Source organism: Neovison vison, chromosome 2 (assembly GCF_020171115.1).
Source record: "Neovison vison isolate M4711 chromosome 2, ASM_NN_V1, whole genome shotgun sequence".
NCBI classification, from domain to species: Eukaryota; Metazoa; Chordata; class Mammalia; order Carnivora; family Mustelidae; genus Neogale; species Neogale vison.
Window position 1 is genome coordinate 196,175,331 of NC_058092.1, and position 18,422 is coordinate 196,193,752.

At 36.0% G+C, this 18,422-nt stretch overlaps 1 protein-coding gene across 11 annotated transcripts in view; it reads left to right on the forward strand.

Annotated features, from left to right (window-relative positions):
* CCSER2 (coiled-coil serine rich protein 2) overlaps positions 1-18,422 on the forward strand; it is a 193,678-nt gene that overhangs the window by 154,317 nt on the left and 20,939 nt on the right. For all 11 annotated transcript variants that reach the window (XM_044239966.1, XM_044239970.1, XM_044239964.1 and 8 more), the window contains one exon: positions 9,347-9,436. In XM_044239966.1, the coding sequence (XP_044095901.1) occupies positions 9,347-9,436 (90 nt within the window). The remainder of the gene's footprint in view (positions 1-9,346; positions 9,437-18,422) is intronic.

Consider the following 18,422-nt stretch of genomic DNA (forward strand, 5'->3'; position numbering starts at 1 on the left):
TGAAAACCATGAAATATTGATGAAAGAAATTGAATATGATAGAAAGAAATTGAAAGACATCCCATACCGTGGATTAGAAGAATAAATATTGTTAAATTGTATATACTCCCAAAGCTATCTGCAGTTTTAAAATAGTTGCTATCAAGATACCAACAGCAACTTTCACAGAACTAGAAGGAATCCTAATATTTATATGGAGCCACAAAAGACCCCAAATAGCCAAAACAATCTTGAAAAAACAAAACTGGAGGTGTTTTAGATGTCAGGGTATATTAAAATCAAATCAATGTAATCAAAAGTAATCTAAAGTAATCAAAACAATAACCTTAGCATAAAAATAGACACATAGTCAATGGAACAGAATAGAAAGCCCAGAAATAAACCCACAATTATATGGTCAATTAATCTACAAAGAAAGCAGGGATATGCAATGGGAAAGATTGTCTCTTCATCAAATGATGTTGGAAAAGTGAACAGCTACTTGCAAAAGAAGGAAACTGAAGGACTTTCTTACATATACACAAAAATAAACTCAAAATGGTAGGAGGAGACAAGCTTGTGGGGAAGTAGGAGGAGGCACCGTTTCAACCTATACTCTAAACTGAGCTGATTACCTACCAAAGAACTCTGATCACCCATGAAATCAGCCTGAGATTAGAATTATACACTTCTGGATCTCAATGGGGGCAGAAGACGCTAGTAGGCAGGTAAAGTGGAGTGGGAACATTGGACTGATATTGGAAGATAAACAAAAGGGGGAGGGAGCCACCAGAAGCAACCCATTGGAAAGTAATACCCCAATACGAGAGTGCCCTGCGATTGGGGACCAGCATTAACTTGGATTCTGGTTGAAAGCACTCAAAAAGAGCAAAGGATCGTGGGGGGAAATTGTGGGAATTGGGTGGTTAGGGACAGGGACAGGGGCTTAAGTCCATCAACCCAGGACAGCCACCACTGGCGCTGAGCCAGAGAGAGTGCAGCGAAGAAGCCAGATCTTGGTCCCTGTGTGGCTGGTGTGCCTGAGAGTGTTTGGGTGGCAGCGCAGCTGAGGATGAGGGAGACTTGCCAGCCAGCAGAATCACAGCCTTTTGCACTCTCCATGGGCGCGCTGCACTACAGGAGTCTGAGTTGTGCCCCACACCCTCCCTAAGAGAGGTGCCTGCAGGTGCCAGTTGGCACTCTCTCAGAGCCAGAGAGTCTGAGCACTCCCTACCCAGGCCAGGGTGAAAATCTCTGTGTGCTGTTGCTGCTTGGGACCTCTCTAGCATGGCTATCTTGGTTTTCGGTACAAGCAGAGACTCTGAGTAGGAACGTGCTCTGCCAGTGGCTTAGGGGGAATTTATGTGCTCTAGAGCACCCAGAGGGGAACAGACTGAGGCTTCTCTCTGAGAGGGAGGTCTGGTGCAGTTTGCTTTCCTCTAAACCTCCAAAAACCATCAAAAGCTGCCAAGGGGAGAGAAAACAGACAAAAAACCTTCAGAGAACAAAAGCCTGAAAAACCGGTTTCCTCAGAGCCCACCCCCTTGATGGGGGCAGGAGGACTTAACTCTAGCAAGACTCCCTGAAAAACCACACAGCAGGCCCCTCCCCCAGAAAGCCAGAAAGACAAAAAAAAAGACCAAAAATAGAGGACAACCACCACTACTTCATAGATACAACCTTTATTTTTAATTTGTTCCCACTATTCTGGTTCATTTTTTTAATATATAACTTTTTAACCTATTTACCATCACAATGAAATGTCCAGTTCATAAAATTCCATAATAACCTTTTAACCTGAACTTTTTGATACATATACTTGTGTTTTTCTTTTGCTTTTCTATTTTTTAAATTTTTTGAATTTAAATTAATTTTATTTTAGTTTATTCTTTTTTTTAAAATATTTGTATAGAGATAAGCTTCAAGGTAATCCCCTTTCCCCAATCAATGCTACCCCTATAAGTAAGCCAGTTTTTAATCCTCCTTTATCTTAGGAAAGTTGAGTCCTTTAAGAAAGATATCAAGATACATCCAGGAAGAATCAAAATAAACTTCCTCACCCACACTGAGAATTTATAACCACTCTCCCATCATTTTCTTCTGCCAGTGTTTCTGTGTATTTGTTTTTGTCCTGGTAGTATATAAATCTTACACTTGGGGTTCTTTTTGATGAGGTTCTTTTTTTGTTTTTATTTATTTACTTTTCTCCTGTCATCTACATTTGTTGGTCTTTTTGTTTGTCTGTTTTTGTTTGTATACTTCATAAATCTTACCTTGGGGCCCATTTGGGCTGGGCCTTCTTTTATTTTATCTTTCCTTTTTTTCTTGTCTCTCTCTCTCTCTCTCTCTCTCTTTCTTTCTTTTTGGTGGGGACTCTTGATTGCTCAGAAGTCTTCCAGGGTGTACCTTGCCTGCACCATGGTCGATACAATCAGCTACACATCCATTCAGCCATCTCTCACCAAAATGACTAGGAGGAGGAATGCCCAACAGAAGAAAAATTCAGAGACTGGGCCTTCTGCATCAGAGCTATTGGATGTGGACATAGACAATATGTCAGAAAGGGAATTCAGGCTAACAATTATTCAGGCAATAGGTAGGTTGGAGAAAGCCTTTGATGACAAAATGGAATTGATTAGGGCAGAATTGAAAGCCACCAGGGATGATCTTCACAATGTTCTCAATGAGTTCCAATCTAATCTAAATTCTCTAAGAGCTAGGGTAACTGAGGCAGAAGGTAGAATTAGTGATCTGCAGGACAAACAGAGAAAAGGGAGCAGGAGGAAGCCTGGAACAAACAGCTTAGAAGCCACAAAAACAGAATTAGGGAAATAAATGATGCCATGAAATGTTCCAATGTCAGAATTATTGGAATCTCTGAGGGGGAGGAGAAAGAAAGAAAACTAGAATATACAGTTGAACAAATTCTCCACGAAAATTTTCCCAGTTTCGCGAATGGAACCAGCGTTTGTGTACTAGAGGCAGAATGGTCTCCCCAACAAGATCATAGAATCTAGAAAGACCTCAAGACACCTGATAGTAAAAATGATGAATCATAATTGTAGACAGGAGTTCTTGAAAGCAGCTAGGGCAAAGAAATTCCTTATGTACAGAGAAAACCCCATCAGAATAACATCAGACCTGTCCACAGAAACCTGGCAAGCCAGAAAGGGCTGGCAAGACATATTCAGGGCACTAAATGAGGAGAACATGTAGCCAAGAATACTTTATCCAGCAAGACTGACATTCAAAATGGGTGGAGAGATAAAGAGCTTCCAAGACTGGCAAGTTTTAAAAGAGTATGTGACCACCAAACTGACATTGCAGGAAATACTAAGGGGGGGGTTCTATAAAAGAGGAAAAATCCTAAGAATATCATTGAACAGAAATATATGGGGACAATCTATAGAAACAAAGACTTCACAGGTAACACAATGTCAATAAAATATATCTAAATAATCACTCTCAAGTGAATGGCCTAAATGTGCCCATAAAATGACACAGGGTTGCAGATTGGATAAAATGACAGCACCCATCCATATGTCGTCTACAGGAGATACGTTTCGAACATAAGCATACACCCAGACTGAAAGTAAAGGGTTGGAGAAGCATCTTTCATGGCAATGGGCTTCAAAAGAAGGCTGGGGTAGCGATTCTTATATCAGATAAATTAGATTTTAAACTAAAGACTGTAGTCAGAGATACAGAAGGACACTACATCATTCTTAAAGGGACTGTCCACCAAGAAGATATAAAAATTGTAAATATTTATGCCCCCAATATGGGAGCAGCCAATTACATCAGAAAACTGTTAATCAAGATAAAGAGTTATATTGATATGAATACATTAATAGTAGGAGATCTTAACACGCCTCTCTCAGTAATAGACAGATCATCCAAGCAGAAAATCAGTAAAGAAACAAGAGCATTGAATGACACATTGAACCAGATGGACCTCATAGATATATATAGAACATTCCACCCTAAAACAACAGAATACTCATTCTTCTCAAGTGCACATGGATCCTTCTGCAGAATAGACCACATACTGGGTCACAAATCAGGGCTCAACCTATACCAGAAGACTGAGATTATTCCCTGCATATTCTCAGATCACAATGCTTTGAAACTGGAGCTCAACCACAAGGAAAAGTTTGGAAGGAATTCAAACACCTGGAAGCTAAAGACCACTTTGCTTAAGAATGCTTGGATCAACAAGGAATCAAAGAAGAACTTAAAAATTCATGGAAACCAATGAGAATGAAACCAACTTCAGTCCAAAACCTATAGGATACAGCAACAGCGGTCCTAAGGGGGAACACATAGCCATCCAAGCCTCTCTCCAAAAAACTGAAAAATCCAAAATACACCAGCTGTCTCTACACCTTAAAGTGGAGAATCAACAACAAATTAAGCCAACTCCACACACAAGAAGGGAAATAAGCTCAAATTGACTTTTCTTTTCTTTTTTTTTTTTTTTAAGATTTTATTTATTTATTTGACAGACCGAGATCCCAAGTAGGTAGAGAGGCAGATAGAGAGAAAAGGGGTCCCTGTTGAACAGAGAGCCTGACGTGGGGCTCGACCCCAGGACCCTGAGATGATGACCTGAGCAGAAGGCAGAGGCTTTAACTCACTGAGCCACCCAGGGGCCCCAGGAAATAAACTCAAAATGGCTTAAAGACCAAGGTGCCTGGGTGGCACAGTCAACTAAGCATCTGCCTTCAGCTCAGGTCATCATCTCAGGGTCCTGGGATTGAGCCCCAAGTCAGGCTCCCTGCTCAGGAGGGCTCTGCTTTTCCCTTTCTCTCTGCCTTTCCCCCCACTCATTCTTGTTCTCATTCTCATTCTCTCTCTCAAATCAATAAATAAAATCTTTTAAAAAATGGATTAAAGACATAAATGTGAGATCTAAAACCATAAATATCCTGTAAGAGAGGATAGGCAGTAATTTCTCTGACATTGGTCATAGCAACATTCTTCTGAGGCAAGGGAAACAAAAGCAACAATAAGCTATTGAGATTACATCACAATTAAAAGGTTCTGCACAGCAAAGGAAACAATCAACAAAACTAAATGACAACCTACTGAATTGGAGAAGATATTTGCACATGACATATCCAAGAAAGGGTCAGTATCCAAAATATATAAAGAACCTTACACAATTCAATACCAAAAAGACAATCCGATTTAAAAATGCACAGAAGACATGAACAGGCATTCCTCTAAAGAAGACCTACAGATGACCAACAGATACATGAAATGATGCTCAGTATCATTTATCATCAGGGATAATCAAAATCATAGTGAGATAACACCTCACATTTGTTAAAACGGGTAAAGTAAAAAACTCAAGAAACAAGTGTTGGCGAGAATATGGAGAAAAAGGAACACTTGTACACTATTGTTGGGAATGCAAACTGGTACAACCACTGCCAAAGACAATGTGGATTTTCCTGAAAAAGTTAAAAATAGAATTACTCTATTTCAATAATCACACTACTGGATATTTACCCAGAGAATACAAAAACACTAATTTGAGGGGACATATGCACCCCTATGTTTATCTCAGCATTGTTTATAATAGCCAAATTACAGAAGAAACCCAAGTGTCCATCAATAGATGAATGGATAGAGATATGTTTTTTATATATATATATGAGAGTGAGAGAGAGTGTGTGTTTGAATGGATATGTATACATATATATGTAATATATATGTGTACCATTACACACACAAAGATGCATATATGTATGTGTGTTGGAATATTATTCAGCCATAAGAAAAAATGAAATCTTGCCATTTGCAACAACATGGATAGAGGTGAAGTATTATGCTAAATGAAATAAGCCAATTAGAATAAGACAAATGCCATTGGATTTCATTCATGTGTGGAATTTAAGAATCAAAACAAGCAAATAATGGAAAAACAAACTCTTAACTATAAAAAACTAACAGATGCTTACCAAAGAGGAGGTGGATTGGGCGGGGGTGAAATAGGTTAAGGGGATTAGGAGTGTGTTTGTCTTGATGAACACAGTGATGGATAGACTTGGTGGTTCACTATGTTGCACATCTCAATATATCACTGTATGTTAACTACACTGGAATTTAAGGGAAAAAAAGGAAAAAAATGTGAAGGATTTTCAAGGTGATTTCAAAGTCCCTTTCTAGTTCTAGCTATCTATGCATTTTATCTTAACCTGAGTTTGCATGTACACTTTCAGAAAATTGACAATATAAAGTGTTAAATTCATATTTTGTGTGAAATGTTCATATATAAAATCAGATTGCAGTGCTCCAGGTACTTAACTGGATTGTATAGAAGCTCAGCTATTTAAATCTTATTTAAAATGCTGAGAATGCTCTTTTATTTTTCCCTAAGTATTCTAAGTAGTAAGTTAATTTAGATACATTTACACATTGGAGCCTCAGAATAATCTGGTGAAATATTAGTGTGGAATTTTCTTTATAGAGTCATGGAAAGTAGAACTCAGCTTAAGCAGGTTAGCTGTGTCATAGATTTGAAAAACTGTGGATTATATACCTGGTTTCAAATTCTGCCCTGAAACTAAATAGCCATGTTGTTTTAGGGAATTTACTTTATTTCTCCTCAGCCTCTTCTGTATGTGGGTGTAATAAAAATAATACAATATAGGATTATGATAGTCTAATAAACTATGTATGAAAACTGAGTAATGCTATACCTGGGCCATGGGTGCATGATTAATACTACTCTTATTGATGATTTGCCCCAAATCACCCATCTAGTAAATCAGTGTGTATCTTAAGATGTTTTGTTACAAGTAAAATCTTTAACTAAAAGTGACTTAAGAGTTAGAACATCTGTAAACTCAAATAGCAAAATTGTGTAGATCTCATGGTTACTTAAATGGTCATTTCGGTAATGTTGAAGTTCTAGGTTGGTTTTCTGGAATCTTTTTGGCTGTCCTGTGCTGGTTACAAGATGTATTCTGTAGTTCTGTGTGTCATATACTCCTGTATTAGTCCCCAAATGTAGGAAAAGGACCTTCTTTTCTCTAGTATGCCTTAAAAAAAAAAAAAAAAAAAAAAAGACATTTATTTATTTCAAAGAGAAAGGAAAAGGTAAGGAGTGGGAGATAAAGAGAATCTCAAGCATGGGGCTTGAGGCAGGGCTGGATCCCACGACCCTCAAATCATGACCTGAGCCAAAACCAGGAGTTGGATGCTTAACTGACTGAACCACCCAGGCATCCCTCTAGCATACCTATTTTTAAAATCAAGAGCACATTCTCAGAAATTATCCAGACTTTGCATATGTTTTATTGGCTAGGTTTGGAATCTTTATCACTTCCTAAGCATGGTAGAATGGGATTAATCTGATTGGTTCACACTAATCAAAATATATCATTGGGTCAAAAGGTAGTATACATTTTCCTGAATATGGGACTACATAGAATGTGAGCCTCCAAACAGAATCTGTCAGCAAAAAGAAAAGCATGTGGACAGGGAATGATTTGGGTAGTTGTTATACATCTATTGAAATGTCACTAAAAACTAGGTTTTTCAAATTATAAAAAATTCAAACATTTGCCTAATAGTGTTCTTCATATGTTAGTTAACAGATAGACTACAAAAAGGAAATTACTTCTGGAACTGCAGTAGTCAGGATAGAATATATAATGTGCTTGCACTAAGATAAATATTTTTTCTTTATATACCTTCCATATATATTAAAAGTTATGTCCTATTATATATAGTGAATTCTGTGAGACGTTTTTTAAAAAAATATTTTTATTTTATTCTACTTTTGAGAGAGAAAGAGAGCATGAGCGGGGGGGGGGGGTGGAGGGAAAGGGAAAGAGAGAATCTCAAGCCGACTCTGCACTGTGCCAGATGCGGGGCTCCATCTCTGGATTCTGAGATCATAACCTGAGTCGAAACCAAGAGTCAGATGCTTAACCAGCTGAGCCACCCAAGTGCCCCATGAGACTCTTAAGTTGCCTACTTAATATGGTGAATTTTATTTCATTCACTACCCCATTTTTTAGGAATGGGAAATATGTCTGTACTATAAGAAATGGAAAATGTCTATTCTGCAGAGATTTTTGTTTTTAATTAGATCTTATTTTATATATGGAAAATGGAGTGATCTGATTGAAAATAAGAAAAATTCTGAATTTTGGTAAATTTTTTAAAATAAGACACCTAATTTTAATTTGATGCAGTAGTTAAGAATTTGTTATTTAGGTTTTCCTATAAGAAAGTTTACCTCCAGTGAGGTTGTTTAATAAATAATATATATATTCCAATATATATATTGGAATATAACAGTACTCCACACTAGGGAGAAGTTCACATTTTATCTTCTTGTTCTTTTTAAAAACTTGATCATTATTTATTTGAGAGACCAAAGTTTCCACAAAAGGTACGTTGCTTTGTGTTGTCTAAATGAGTTTGCTTTGAGTGGAATCATATGCAGAGAATTCATTTGTGAACTGGAATGGTCAGATGGATCTTGTCAAAATTCAGTGGTCCTTCAAATTCTTTTGTTCAATAAGGGTAACACATCATTAAGAAGGCTTAAAAGAACCACACATGTGAATAGACAGCCTTATCTGTGGACCGGTGGTGTTTAATATCCATAGAGTGCCATCAAAAATGAATTTAAGAAACTCTGGTGTAGTGACTGTAGTACCATTATAGTTTAGAGAAATACATTATATTTTGCAATTGTATTCCTTATAATCTGTATATTGTTATATATATTCTACATTATTATATATACATTATTATATATACATTAATATATATTATTATTATATACATAGCATTATATATATTTATACACATAAGATCATAGATAGTCCTCTGTCGGCCTCTCTGCCTACTTGTGATCTCTCTCTGTCAAATAAATAAATAAAATCTTTTTTAAAAAATCATAGATAGTGTATTTATGGACAGTGTAAGAGATTCCCAAGGTTAATTTTCACTATACAGAATTTTAGCTTTACTGAGTGACTCTGGAATCCAGTCTCTGAATAAGATGGGAGACTAATGAATAGACCTGGATGTTTGCTTTATTTGCGTGAGGGTGGTCTTTTACCCTTTAAGAGAGCCTCTAATTATTTTTTTAAAAGATTTTATTTATTTGTTGGACAGACAGAGATCACAAGTAGGCAGAGAGAGAGAAAGGAAAGCAGGCTCCCCGCTGAGCAGAGAGCCCACTGCGGGGCTTCATCCCAGGACTCTAGGATCATGACCTGAGCTGAAGGCAGAGGCTTTAACCCACTGAGCCACCCAGGCACCCCAACCTCTAATTATTTTTGTATATATATATGTGTATATAGAATTATACCCGTGTAAATTTTGTGGTTTTATTCAGGCAACTCGGTGTAACTGCCACCAAAATTCTAAAGAGGAAAAATGCACATATGCTGATAAATATACTCAAACACCCTGGAGAAGAATTCCTGTAAGTAACATATGCCCTTAACCTCTTCTCTTGTCATTTACTCTTTTGATGTTTGTTTCACTCTTTTTACTTTAATCTAATAATTTTGAATCTGCCATGGCTGTAATTTTTTTTTAGGTAAGTTGATTTTTTTTGTCTCTTAGGTGTTTATGTGCTTTCTAAAGCTTCTCTTGTGTGTCTTATATAAATGAATGTGCATTTAATAGCTTTTCCGTTCTGCACACTGTAGCGCATTTTATTTGAATGTTTAGTCTCCTCTCATTGCATGTATTTATGAGAGTGGTATTTCTCCATGCCCTAAAAGAAGTAGAAATTTAAAAAGAAATGCAGTCTTCCCTTTTTAACAGCATGACTCTTTGGAAGTACGTGATGTAGCTTATTCTTTTGTTGTTGTTGAAACTTTCAAATATATTCTGTTATAATTACTCAGATGTTGAAGCTGTTAAGAATAAGTGCATTAAAATATAGATAGTAAAGGTTATGTTTAGGCATGGTTAGGGAATGGTTTCTTCTAAACAGTATAAAGTAACCAAGTTTTCTTGTTTTTCAAAACATATTTAGGCTAACATACACTGACCATAATTTAATCTGAGTTCTGAAACTAAGTTCAGGATGTGCCTAAGCCAGAGGGTCATCGCATGGCCTGCTAGTCATCCTAATCCTGTTGTTGGGTGCCAACTAATAGACATTTTTTGTTAAGAGAATGCCTAATAAGCCACATTTGACTCTTCTTTTGCCTTGTTTAGCAGTGAATCCTAGTAACAGAAATGAACAGGGAACCATAATGGTTACTATAATCAACAACCCAATTTTTAAAACTTAGCTATAGGCTTTAAAGTTTATAAAATACTTTTTTCTTTTTTATCTAATAAGTAACATTTTTGTGTGTGTTCACATAAGGTGCGATACTAATAATTTATTCAACAAAAGTTGATGAGTCTCTCCCATCTCAGTTATTAGGCTCTTGAAGTAGAAATAAGAATTGGGGAAGAAAATGCACAGACCATTCAGGATTGCTTCTTTCATGAGCAGGTGTTTATTAAAGGGACTGGTGGTGTGATACACTTAGAGTGCAGTGAGTTCTGTTAGGTTCAAAGGATTGGGAAAGTCTAGTCTGAAGAATCAAGGAGCTTGGTGAAAAAGGTGAAGGTTGTGGTTGAATTCTAGAAAGTAAAAGATGTCAGTAGACAGAGAAGATAGAGTATTTCTTTAAAGGATGTGGAAGCTTAGTGTGAAGGAAATTTCAAAACAAGACTATGCCTTTTGCTTCTAGATGACAGTTTGGGTTTCCCTGTTTCTTCAGTTTTCCTCACAGATGTTTGTATTTTCAGACACTATTACTAAGTAGATGGGTGATTTAAGTGTGAGATGTTCCATTTTCCCATCCTCATGGGAGTTTTTATACCATCTCTGGATTCCTTCATCTTTCTGTTCTGAAAACTGTTAATCAGACAAAAGTAAATGGTATAAAACCAACCCCAAGACATTGCTCAGTTATTTTACTATAATTTGAGCAAAATGAAGGTCAGTTTTCCAGCCTAGTACTTTAATAAACCCAGACTTCAGGCTTCCTTGTTATCTACTGAATAGGAATCACTTGGCTTAGCACCTTTGTTTATAGTTATCCAAGTTAACAGAAGGCAGGGAGGTTAAATGGCATATTAAAATTTCCATAGTCAGTCAGTGGCTAAGATAGGCTACTGACTGCTAGTACAAGGTTCCTTCACCCAGAGGTGCGCTGAGGAGCCTTAAAGGATTGAGAGATATTTTGCAGATTGAAATGGAACAAATATCCTTGACAAAAGGAACAGTACAAGTAAAGGTGATGAGTCTAGGACGATACATTTAGACAACAGTAAGTATATGATTTTGGCTGCAACACAGTTGTATGTTTAGGAAAGTAGTTGAAGTTGTGTAAAGTCCATTTAAAAATAGAATTAAAAATTTTATCTGCAAAAGTAGTTTTATTGAGTTGTATTTAAAGAGGTAGTTACATATATTTACTTAGATAATTATTAACTATTGAGGTTAAATTTTGAGTTTATTCTCTAATTTTTATGTTTTTTGGACTTAGGATTCATTTGAAATAAAATTACCTTATTTTAGAAACCATTTACTATAAAAAAGATTTTCTTTTCTCTTCTAAAAAGTTATATTTGATTCTGCACGTTCGTTTTTTAGCAGGAACCCAACATCTTTAAGCAAGATGTTGGTGATGGGGAGGTGCAGTGGGATCCTTCTTTGACCACAGTGATTTTGTTAGGTAGCAGTTTGGGGAATCAAAGTGTGTTGTATTTCAAAATCTCCAAGTTGAGTGTAGGTAACATTTTTTGACCTGGCTAGTAAGACTTCGGGAAGATTGAAAGTTATAGTCTGAATCCTTGTTCGTTACCATTTCCTGAATATCTTGGGGAATTTAATTGCCCTTCTTGACACTCTTATTTGTGGATCTCCTTCAGAGGTTTAGAGGCATATGTAAGCATATCCTCAGAATACTTCTGGCATCCAAGGAAATAATCTGGTTATAGTAGAAGGCACAGAAGGATGGTAGAGAAGAGAGAAGTACCATTCATAATACTTGTTGGCAGTCATTTGGGACATGGAAAGAAAAATGGAAAAAAAGTGGACATTTTTAGAAGAAATGAAGGAAAATAAGGGAGCTGGATTTTAGATTTAGAGAGGGAAAGACAGAGGAAAAAGAGATATGAATGAGCTGTCAGAAAAGATGCTACCTTAAGAGGAAAGTGGAGGGTGCCCAGGTGGTTCAGTTGTTAAGCGGCTGCCTTTAGCTCAGGTCATGATCCCAGGGTCCTGGGATCAAGGCCTACATCAGGCTCCCTGCTCAATGGGAAGCCTGCTTCTCCCTCTCCTGCTGCCCCTGCTTGGGTTCTCTTTCTCTCTGTGTCTCTCTCTGTCAAATAAATAAATAAAAGCTTAAAAAAAAAACAAAAGAGGAAAGTGGATAAGTCTGCTTCTGGTGAAATAATTCATCTGAGGGACAGAGTACCCAGATAAAATGGTGAAATGGGTAACATGGAAAAGAACAGTAGTGTGGAAGGTATCTAATCATTCACACAAAAATAGTTGAAGTGAGACTAGGAATACTAGGAAGATGGTGATTATGTAGAAGAGATGGTGATTATGTGAGAAGATTCATTTAAAATTTTAAACCTATAAAAGTTTATTTTTAAAGATAGTATGACATTATTATTTGTGTACAAGCATGTTCTTATAAGTAGCATTATCTTGGACTGAATTAAATATTTTTCATGTATTTCTAGTATTGTTTCAAAGCATTTAACATCACTGTGTGAAGATTTGCACATTAAATAATTCTAAATTTTTGCAATATATACATTTTACAGAGCCTTTGTTTAAATATCTTAAATGAACTAGAGAAGCCAAAATATCAAAAAAGAGAACATTTCTAAAAAAAAAAAAAGAAAAAGAAAAAGAAAACATTTCTAGACTCAGACCATCAACTGTCTTATTATTTATCCCTTGAATCTCAAAAAAGGGATTGTAAAATGGACACAAAGGATCTTCTTGGCCTGTCAGATAATGAATGGCTCACCTGTATTCCTTTTAAAATTTAGTGTAGAAATAAATGCTGTCTTATCAGTATCAGTGAGAAAGTTGCCTACCAGTTGAAATTCAGAACATGCACAATTAGATCTGTTACTAGTTTTCTCTCATATCTTAAGAGCTCACTTCATTATATAGCAGAGAGATGAGGAAAGATGATTTCCTATGTATATTAAAATGTTCTCTTAGAATTAGCTTCTAGTGACGGATCAAAGATTTAATCCATTTTATAGTTTAATAGATATGTATGTGATTTATATAAATTCAGCAGTTAGAATATGGTCAGGATTATCAGCAATTCTTTGTGCTTAGAATTAGGTTCTCATGTCTCAGATTTACTAGATTATACATACAGTTCAAAATATAGTCAAGTATGTTCCTATAATAGCTATTTATAAAATAGAAAAGATAAAATCAGAAAATTGTATCACAGACATATCACAGAAATCATGTCAACTGTTCATAATTTCCCAAGGAGAAGGAGTTTGCTAACTTCCTAGCAGCATGCTATATGTACTATTAAAGAACTCTGCTCCCTCCCTTTTTCTGCTTGCCTGGGAGATAACATAAAATATTACGTGAAAGGAACATCATAACCTAAAGATGTATCTTAAGAGGACTCTCTCCTTAGTCCTTTTTCTTTCACACTGTATGCCTTCCTGATCTGAGAATGGGAAGCATTATTAGTTAATTTTTATGTGAGATTAATGTCCTGATTTTATACTTTGTCATTTCATTTTATCCCAATTGGTGAGGTGTTATATTACTACTCATATATATTCCAGAGGGAATTAAGGATTTCTTTGTGGAGGTCTTTATTTACATTCACTGTTGTTTATATATAGCATATGCCACTAGAAGTATTTTTAAGTGAAATATACATATAAATTGGTGTTTAAACAAATAATTATAATGTGATCATGTAATTATTTTTAAATTTTTGGTGTCAAAGAAAAAAAATTTTTATGTGTGATCATTTTAAGATATGGACCATTGAGTATGGTCTGTGTTTCAAAGAGCTAAATGCTGACAGGAGCCATCTTTACTGAGACATCACATGCCAGCCACATGTATTTATGACAATACAACAGGAATCCTATTATGTGTATTGTTACACTGATTTTTAAACATTTATACTATAACTTCTTTGGATACATCTGAAACCACTAACTGAAAATAGAATTGTTTTTCAACTCTAAGAACAAATTAAATATGACCATTTTAGCAACTGAGTGATTTATCTAGTCATAAATTTTAGGGGTATCTAAATCAGCACCTCTAATACCAAATGCCAGAAATATAGAAAGCATTTTTAAAACTTTTTTTTTTTAAAGATTTTATTTATTTATTCGACAGAGAGAAATCACAAGTAGGTAGAGAGGCAGGCAGAGAGAGAGAGAGGAGGAAGCAGGCTCTCCACCAAGGAGAGAGCCCGATGCGGCGCTCGATCCCAGGACTCTGGGATCATGACCTGAGCTGAAGGCAGAGGCTTTAACCCTCTGAGCCACCCAGGCACCCCATCATTTTTAAAACTTTGTTTAAAGTATCCATTGAAGAAACAAAGTTTTATCTACACTGTAATTGGAAAACAAAGGACAGTACCAAAGTTTTCTACTACTGGGATCCACTTCATTTGTGTAATACAGAGTTCAATTTACTGACTTGTACATCAAGGATGTAGGCAGGATGTAGAGAGATTTTACTCTTAGAAATTTAATGATAGCAATCAGATGAGAAATGGATAATCCTGTTCACTTTCAGGAAGCAACTTGATAAATCAAGTTAGGTGAAGTTAGGTGGAGAGGAAGATTCAGAGTGTGGAGGGGACTTGAGTGCATAGAAGGCAGAAATCTTTTTAGTGGTAGAGCTTCATCTACTAGGAAAGCTCAGTGTTGTAGTGCCAAGTGCCACAGACCCTTCCGGAGCAAGTAAGACTATTCCAGGGAGCTTCCTAGACTTTCCCAGAAGAGGGAGAAATTGGCAAACTAATCATGAATCAGGAAGAGTTTTATCTCTTCGGTGTTAAGATGAAAATCCCCTAAACTTACTTGAGGTGAAAACTCTCATCTGTTCTCACATCAGCATTAAGAAAAAGCAGCTATTTGAGGGAAGAGCTAAAAGTGTTCTTGGAAGAATTGGCTCACAGTTCCTTGTCTAATCCCACACAGAGTTCACACAGTGTTTTATGTGAAGACCTGGTAGGCTTTATCTTGAGAGAAATGAAGTTACCTCTAAAACCCTGAGTTTCAGATACTTCTGTTTTTCATGTTTTCCTTTTCCTTTATTTGTTTTTTTTTTATGTCCCACGAATTTAAAGTATAAATTAGAACATTGTGCATATTGTGAAACTGTTTATGTCAGATATCCCAGGTGTGTTTTTCTACAAGTAGATTTTATTTTCCTGCTTGGATTCCAGGAATATATTCATACGCATACCTACTTCTCTTTGTTTCATATAAAACAAAGTGTTTTAGAGAAACCACATTTCTCTAGCAGAAAGCATCTCATATCTGCCATTTCATCTTAGAAGTCATCAGAAGATTTAAAATAGATGCAGATGAGCAAAAGGCACTTTCTTGGCTAGAGCTTAAGGAACTTTATGAGTTCATTGCATCAACCAAGAAAGAATTATGCACTCTCTGCCCTCTCTATTAGTGCTCCAGTAGAAATATAATGTGAGCTGAATATATAATCTAAATGCCCTAGAATCCAAATTAAAGAGAAATACAGAATTAATTTTAAACAAAATATCTTATTAACCCAGTAGTATCATTAAAAAGTGGAATCAGTATAAAGAAGATATTGAGAATTTTTACATTCTGAGCTTTGGTTTTTATTTGTAACCAATTCTTTGACATTTAGGGGTATTTTACATTTATACAGCATTTCATTTTAGAGTGTTCATAATTCAGTTCTGTGTGACAGTCATTGGATTAGGTTCTAAACCTGTACTAAGTAGCAGGAATTAATGATCTCCACCAAAGTACATTCCTTCAGCTTTTAAACCATAGATTCATTTTCTGATTCATTCAGTGAACTTAGACTAGTTTATTCTGTATTTCAATCCCAGTGTGCTAAGGGTTTTGGATACTAAATCAAAGACATTGCTTGATTCTTAGGGTATATCTGAGATGATAGGAGAGTGAAGCTCTATTTCTGGACCAGAGAAAGGTGGACATGTTTTCCAGATTTGGGGACTAGACCTTCTGGCTCTCAGATCCATCTTAAAACTGCTGTCACTTACGATACACTTCAGTTCAGAAGTGTAGCCTGTTCCAGCACTCACTGCTGGAACAGATCCGTACATCTGGGAACTTGGGTTGCTTCTGCTGACTTTTTGCTAAAGATCACGTCTCCCACCCTTACCTTATATCTTATAAATCCTGAGTCTTTGAAGTTTCAAAGTTAAGTTCTTCTCCACAAGTTCTTTTTTGTTTTAGAAACACTCCCAATAGATAGGGAATCAGGGGGAGGCAATACCTGCTCTTAATGCTGCTGCTTAGTGTTGCCTAGATGTCTGGTATTCTGAACTTGCCTGGTCTCAGGGTTTAGTTAGTCTTGTATTTTATAGATATTTCAGTTGTTCATTGTCAAAAGGACTAAATAATCTTTCTTCTTTTCATACTCAGGGAAATTACCTGCAGTTTATAGAGATATTTTCCCCAAGAAAATATGACCCTACCAATATAATCAGCATTTTACATAGTCGTCTTCTGTATTACTCTAATATGCATTATGGTTTTATTCCTCTATTTTTAAATTTTTATTTTAAATACTTACAGATCCATAAAAAGTAATAAAAATCCTTTGTATGGTTCACCCAATATCCCGTAATGATTACATTTTATATAAGCCTGGTACAGTATCAAAACCAGGAAATTGTCTGTAGTATTTATGTAGTTCTGTGCCATTTTATTACTGTGTAGATTCTGGCAACAACACTGTATTTAAGAAGCAGAATTACTGCACCTCTACAAAGTTCTGCCTTGTGTGCTGCCTTTTAATAATCACAGTCGTTCCCTTCTTCCTCTACCATTCCTCATGGCAACCACTAATCTGATTTTCCATGCCTATTAATCAAATCATTTCAAGAATGTTATGTGATACTATGTAGTGTGTGAGCTTTTGAGATTACTTTTTTCACTCAGAATAACACCTTGGAAATTCATCCAAAGAGTTGTGTCTTCAAATAATTTGTTCCTTTTTATGGCCAAGTATTGTTCCATTGATATGGGTCATTGAGAGACATTTTGATCACTTCTAGTTTTTAGCTATTACAGATAAAGCTCCTGTGAGTATTTGTGTAGAGGATTTTGTGTAGATGTAAATTTTCATTTCTCTGGGATAGATGCCCAGTAGTGTGATTTCTGGGGCATATGACAGTTCTCTGTTTAGTACTCAAAAAAATTACCAAGCTGTTTATCACAAATGCCAGAACAGATTCTCATCAACATTGTATGAGTGACAGTTTCTCTGCATCTTTGCCAGCACTTAGTAGTAGTATTATTTTTTAATTTTAGCCATTCTGGCAAGTATGTATTGCTATATCAGTGTAGTTTTGATTTCTATTTCCCTAATAACTAATAGTAGTAATGTCTTCTTATGTGCTTATTAGCCATTTTCCTTGAAATATATCTTCATGTCTTCCCATTTTCTCACTTGACTTTTAATTTTTTTATTGTTGAATGTAGAGTTCTTTATATACTCCCCGAGTCCTTACATAAGAGTAAAGTATGTGGTTGCAGGTATTCCCGCCCCCTCGATAGTTTGTCTTTCCATCTTCTTCACAGAGTCATTCAAGAGTAAAAGATTTTAATTTTGATGTCCAATCTATCAACATTTTTTTTCTTTTGTGGATATTTTTCTTTTGTGGATTTCTTTTTATGTTATATCTAAACTCTTTATAAACCAAGGCCAAGACACTGAAAACTTCTGTTTTCTTCTGAGATGTTTATAGTTTTACATTCTACATTTAAATCTGTGATCCATGAAGCACCTGGGTGGCTCAGTCGGTTAAGCATCTGCCTTCAGCTCAGGTCATGATCTCAGGGTCCTGGGATCCAGCTCCCTCTTGAGCTCCCTACTCACTGGGGAGTCTGCTTTTCTCTCTCCCTCTGCTACTCCCCCTGCTTGTTCTCTCTCTCTCTCTCTCTCCCCCTCTCTGTCAAATAAATAAATAAATAAAAATCGTTGAAATAGATAACTCTGTGTGATCCATTTTCCATGAATTTTTGTAAGACATGAGGTTTGGGTCAAGGTTCATTTTTTTTCCTACAAATATCCAGTTACTTTGCACCATTTAAAAAAATATTATCCTTTCTCAATTAAATTCCTTTTGCATTTTTGTCAAAAGTCAGTTGACTATATATTTGTATATATCTACTTCTGGGTTTTCTATTCC